This window comes from Gossypium hirsutum, chromosome D01 (genome assembly GCF_007990345.1).
Source record: "Gossypium hirsutum isolate 1008001.06 chromosome D01, Gossypium_hirsutum_v2.1, whole genome shotgun sequence".
Classification (NCBI taxonomy): Eukaryota; Viridiplantae; Streptophyta; class Magnoliopsida; order Malvales; family Malvaceae; genus Gossypium; species Gossypium hirsutum.
Window position 1 is genome coordinate 20928980 of NC_053437.1, and position 6175 is coordinate 20935154.

General features: G+C 31.7%; 1 protein-coding gene across 1 annotated transcript; it reads left to right on the forward strand.

Annotated features, from left to right (window-relative positions):
* The first annotated feature begins 559 nt into the window (after positions 1-559).
* Positions 560-2360, forward strand: LOC107920923 (uncharacterized protein At4g06744). The gene has a single exon (XM_016850758.2). The coding sequence runs from the start codon at positions 754-756 to the stop codon at positions 2077-2079; it is 1326 nt and encodes a 441-aa protein (XP_016706247.1). The 5' UTR covers positions 560-753; the 3' UTR covers positions 2080-2360.
* Positions 2361-6175: the final 3815 nt, after the last annotated feature.

Here is a 6175-nt window from a genome sequence, read left to right on the forward strand (position 1 = left end):
TGGTTTGAGTTTGAGTCGCGCCAGTTGCGAGTTGCTGTTAGGATTTTGCCCCTATTGTAATTCACAAAATGAAAAAAAAAAAACAAAATTATTAGCAGTGTGATAAAATCTTTATATTCTCCCCTACATTAATTTATATTTTCACTATAAATTTTCAGTTATATCACTTCTATTTTGAATATATTTTAAATTTTTTTATAGTTTACATTATTTTCACTTGAGTATCTTACTTCCTTTTTCTATTAATTTTTACTTTTTTTAGTTTATATATATATTTTATAAAAAAAAAATTTTACTCACTACGTGAATATACATATACTAGTATCTACACTCTTATTTAAAACTTTGATTGTATTAATGTCATCCTCAATCAAATTTTAACTCAATTGTAAAATAAATAAAAAAGTCTAATATTTTTATAAGACAACAAATATAATTTTAAGACTATTTTTATCTATTTATATATAATTTAATATATATATGAAAATGATGAGATTTGAATTAACATTTTTTTTAAATTTACCATTTTAATACTATTTTTATGGATTTGTTAGGATTATAATCTAATCTAATTTTTATTGAGTTAAAGGTGTGAGACAATTATGTTTGTGAAACATGTTGTCTTGGATTCTGAAATTGAGCCACAAGATTTGACTAAAAGTTGAACATCAAAGGCTACAATATAAGTTGTCACCAGCCTGTTTGCTTTCTTGCCACAATCCCAACACCATCCTCCTCATCTGCAACCAAATCATGGTTCCAAAGCTACTGTTTTCCACTTTCACTCTCCTAATTACATGTTTCTTCGGTTTTGGAATCGCCCAACCTTGCCCCCGTCCTCGACCATGCCCTTCAATCTCGCCCCCACCACGCCCTACTAGAACCGTCTCTTATGTTCGACCCCGTCCGCCACTCTACGATCCTTCCCTTCGTCTCTTACCTCGCCAGCCAAACAACAATCCCGGTCCCTTAGCCAATAGAGCCAGGATTCTCGCCATTACCCAAGAACTCAAACGAAACATTACCTTTGACCCTCAAAACTACACCCCTACTTGGGTTGGCAACAACTACTGCCTCTTCAAAGGCTTCATTTGCGACACTGTACCAGACCTCAACATAACTGGACTCGCAGGCATTGATTTTAATGGCGCAAGGTTTGGTGGTAACTTGAATTTTTATCGTTTCATTCAAAACTTGCCTGATATTGCTATCTTCCATGCCAATTCAAACAACTTCAGTGGTGTCATCAACCAAGGTCTTGGTGGCTTGCGTTACTTTTATGAGATCGATTTGAGTAACAACAAGTTCATCGGAGGGTTCCCCTCCAACGTTCTTAGTGCTAAGAACTTAACCTTCGTTGATCTTCGTTTCAACAATTATCTTGGAACAATCCCTCGTAGTTTGTTCAACTTCGACACTGATGTTCTTTTTATTAACAACAATGTGTTTGGTCAAGGAATCCCTAGAAACCTCGGCAACACACCAGCACTTTATTTAACCCTAGCTAACAACAATTTCAATGGTACTATCCCACGAAGCATAGGGGCTGCTTGGGAAACCATGACTGAGGTTTTGCTACTAGGTAACAAGCTGTCCGGTTGTCTGCCATTCGAGATCGGCTACTTAAACCGAACCACAGTGTTCGACGTCGGATCCAACAGGCTGACCGGTCCCATCCCTGAGTCGTTCGGTTGTATGGCCAAGTTACAGCTGCTTAACATGGCTCACAACCGCTTCTACGGTGCAGTACCGGAGGTTCTATGCCGGCTTCCCAATGCATTCAATTTCACACTGTCCAACAATTATTTCACCCAAGTAGGCCCACAATGCCGGAGACTAATCAAGTTAAGAAGGCTCAACGTAAACAGAAACTGTATAATGGGTCTTCCATTTCAAAGATCGGCGACTGATTGTGCAAATTTCTTTTCAAAACCTCGGAGCTGTGCACGGGAAAGCACGTTCAGTATCATCCCATGTCGGCTGCCGGCGGCGTCGTTGAGAACCCGAACTGTTTTCCAAGAAGATGAAGTGGCACCGTCTCCGAAAACCTACAACGCGCTTGAAAAGCCTCCACATTAAACAATTCGGAACGGTCTAAAAGTCACATGGTGGACTGCGCATGATTCTAATCTGAATAAGATATAATAATGCAGGTATTTTATTTTTATTTGTAACATGTTTGTAACTTATATATAGCTAATTAATTGCTGGTTTGTGCTTGTTTTTAGTGATGATTGGATAGAATGATGAAAATTGAGGGGATTCCATATGATTGTAGGGGACCCATGTTCGCTGTCTTTTTTTTTTCCCTTTTTTTTGTACAATTTTATCTATTCAATAACCAATTTATGTGCTGGAAAGTAGTGTTCCATAGCAGTGGATTTCTTTTGAATTTTATGACTAATCATGCATATATCCTATAAAAGTTTTTGCAAATTAATAAATATAAAATCTAGAAATGAAAATCTAAAATCAGTTAAAAATGACTCAAGATGATGATCTACTTCATATTTTCTATTTAAATTTTAAAAAAACTATCAATATCAACGCTTTCAATGAGTTGTTTCTACTCACTTTTTGGTTAAATATCAATAGGATTGTGATGTATGCCAAAGTTGGTTTTTTTTTCCTACCTTTTAGACAATTGTTCCATTTCTTTTTCCTTACTCTTTTATGTATTTTCGTTTTTCTATGAATAATAATTTATGCTAAAATTTAAGTTATTTTATTAAAAAATTATTTAGCTGTTTTAATTTTATAAAACTACTTTTAACTTTTTTTTATAAAAATTCATAAAACAAACAATTATTTATAGACTAACTTAAATATTTTACAAATAATTTATTGAATATATTCTTTTTCTTCTTGCTTTCCTTTTATGAATTACATAATTATTTAAAAAATAAATTAGATTGCCAATGTATTTTTTATTTTTAATTGTTTAATTAAATTAGTGCAAGTAAAATTATACTAAGTTATATAAAATATGAGTTTACTACCCACGTTAGGGGTGTTCAAATTTCGGTTAAAATTAATCGATCTAATTCAGTTAACCGGTCTAGTTCAGTAGGAGGTTGGTTAATGGTTTTATGAAATTTCAATTAACGGTTAATTTAGTTCGAAATCGAGTAATTAATTGAATTAACCGAATTTAATAAATAATATTATATATTATATGTATTAGGCTATTAATAATTCGGTTAATTCGGTAAATGAACATTATAATTTTATTTTTTATATGTTTTATACTTTTTTTTAACAATTTTTTTCCGATTAATTCAGTTAACCAACCGAATTAATCGAAATATTTCAATTAACGGTTAAATGATTAAAAAATTCGATTAATTCTATTAATGCTAATTTGATTCGATTAATTGTTTTAACACCGCTATCCCAGAGTTAATTAATTTAATATACACTACAACAGATGCTAGAAATGGTGGAAAAGGTCAATGGCGGTTAAAACTGACAATGCCGCCCTATATATGTAACAATTTGCGGCGTTTACAAGAACATACGTCGCAAAACTCTATTTTCAAATTCCAGGAATATTTTTTGTGTGAAAATCTTTCGGCGGGAGTTGGCTCCATAGATATAGCGGCATTCCGATAGCAAAACGTTGCGGTATGTTGTACACTTTCGTGGCGTTTACCCATTAAAATGTTGTATATTCATAAAAGTTAAACAAATGTATAGATCTGTTTTATTATTATTATTATCTATTACATATATTGGCATTTCTTGTAAATTTAGCTGCATATTACTAAAATTTTAAATATATTTTGAGCTTCCGGAGATATTTTTTTTTTCTACTGCAAAAAAATAGTAATATCTGATAAGAAACATTGTCGTTTCGCATAATGAGGCTTTCAGCTAAATCCCCAACCCCAAATTTTTTATCCCTTCTCTTCTCATTTCCCATTCGTTCGGCCGCCCAGTCGTCAATAGTCTCTTCGTAAAGAACTTGTGACCGACCGTCAGTTTGTCCATCGAACACCCAATGCCCTTCCGCACGTAGTTTTGTCCATTGAACGCCCCTAACCCATTCTCTCCTCCTTTTTTGTTCGTCAATTGCCCCTATTCTTAATGTCTATTCTCCTCCGTTTTCTATCAAGTTAGATTTCGCGGGCTTAAATCTCTGTGTGTGTGTGTGTTTTTTTATGTTCATTTCATTCTCTAGATTTTGGTAGGATTAAATCTTAGTTTTGTAATATTCATTTTCTTTCAATTTTTTTAGGGTTAATATCTATGGATGGATTTGTGGAATAGGCAAATTTAAATAATAGGTAAAAATATTTTCTTCTTTTCCAAAAAAAAATCTGTTCTATTTTCGATCTATTCACCCAAATCTTCAATTAATAACATAATTTTTTAAAAGGTACATTAATTAATTAATTCAATGAATGGAACCATACAATTCAGGGGAAAAAAAACAAACACTCGTCGTAGATGGGGAAAGACAAACTCCATCAATACAACAAAGGCTATAGCCTCAACATCGATAGGGTATCCTGACACGCTGATAATTGGCTTTGTCACAACTCAAGCATGACATATCTGGAGTGATTGTAAGCACTTAACACGATAAGAAAATCAACCCTGGATGGTCCAAAGCGGTAAGAAAAACTCGACAAAAGAATCGAGCAAGAATCGATAAGAAAACATAGGTCACACGACCGTCTGATAGGCTAAGGTCGTGTGGTGCAATATCATTGTCAAGCCTTTTTTTTTGTAAAAGGGGTCGACTTTAATTTTGAAAACAAAAACGAACACGGGAGTCGCCACCAATCCTTTTTGACGAGGTGGGATAGGGTCACCTCGAAAAATTGTTGTTTTTAAAAAATAGTTTGATTTATTAAAACAACGATTTCGGTCTATGGAATTCATAAAAAAAGGGGTTCGGGAGTTAGTTACGTATGAGGAAGGATTAGCACCCTCGTAACGCCCAAAATTGGTACCTAGTTGATTAATTAGTGTCTTAGTGTCGAAAATTAAAAACTTTGAAGAGATTTAAAATACGATCCTTTGTTAAATAGCTTATTTGAAATTTTTTAAAAAATGATGTATTTCACGTTAATTGAGAAAAAGAATTATGTCTCGTAAGTTAGAACACAATATCTTAAATCCCCAAAACGAGAATAAAAACCGAAAGTTTTATTATTTTAAAAGATATTCGATTATTTCAGTTTTAGAAAAGAAATCATATTCTGTAAGTTAGAACACGATCTTTTATTAATTCCTGAGATTATTAAAAGACTTATGTTTAAAAAAAAGTTTGTGTATTCGGATATATCGAGAAAATTGAAACCCTTTAAGTTAGGGGACGAACTTTCAAATTCCAAAATCCGAAATATTAATTATTATTAAAAAACAAAATTTGTGTATCGGACAAAGATTAAAGCAATGTAAATTGGTAGTAAAATGCAAATTAAAGAATAAATAATGATGCTAATATGCATAAAAACCGTTAATATGACTGATAGTAATAAGGACGAAAATAAAATAAACAAACCAAAATAAAAGAAAGATAATAAGTAAACAAAAAACTAGAAAAACTAAAAATTTGAAACTAAAAAAACTAGTATTAAACAAATAAGTAAATAAATATAGGGTGAAACAAATTAAAAATCATAATATAATTAATAATGATGATATATATAATATAATAAAAAATAAATAAAAAAACATAAAGCTTAAAATCATATAAAAGGATATAAATAAAACGATATAATAAAATAAATGTAATTAAAATATTTAGGTAAAAAATAAATAGAAATATAATAGAAATAATAATGCAAAACTAATTAATTTAATAATATGGTAATAATGACAAGTAAATAAAAAAAGGAAAATAATAATAGTAATAATAAAATAGGAAAGATAACAAAAGAGGGGCCAAATTGAACTTTAAAACAAAAATTTGGGGCAAATCAGAAATAAATAAAAAAGAAAAGGACCAAGTTGAACGCGCGAATAACAAGGAGGGACCAAATGGGAAATAATCCCCACCCTCCAAAACGCGCAGCTTCAAGGTGGACCAATTTATAAATCGAAATAAATTAAAGGGAAAAATTAAAAAATTAAAGAAACTTGATTGTAAATAATAAAAAAAGCAGAAGGGCTAAAAGCGCAATTAGCCCTTCCGTTTAAAAACACACGGATCCTAAGAGTGGGT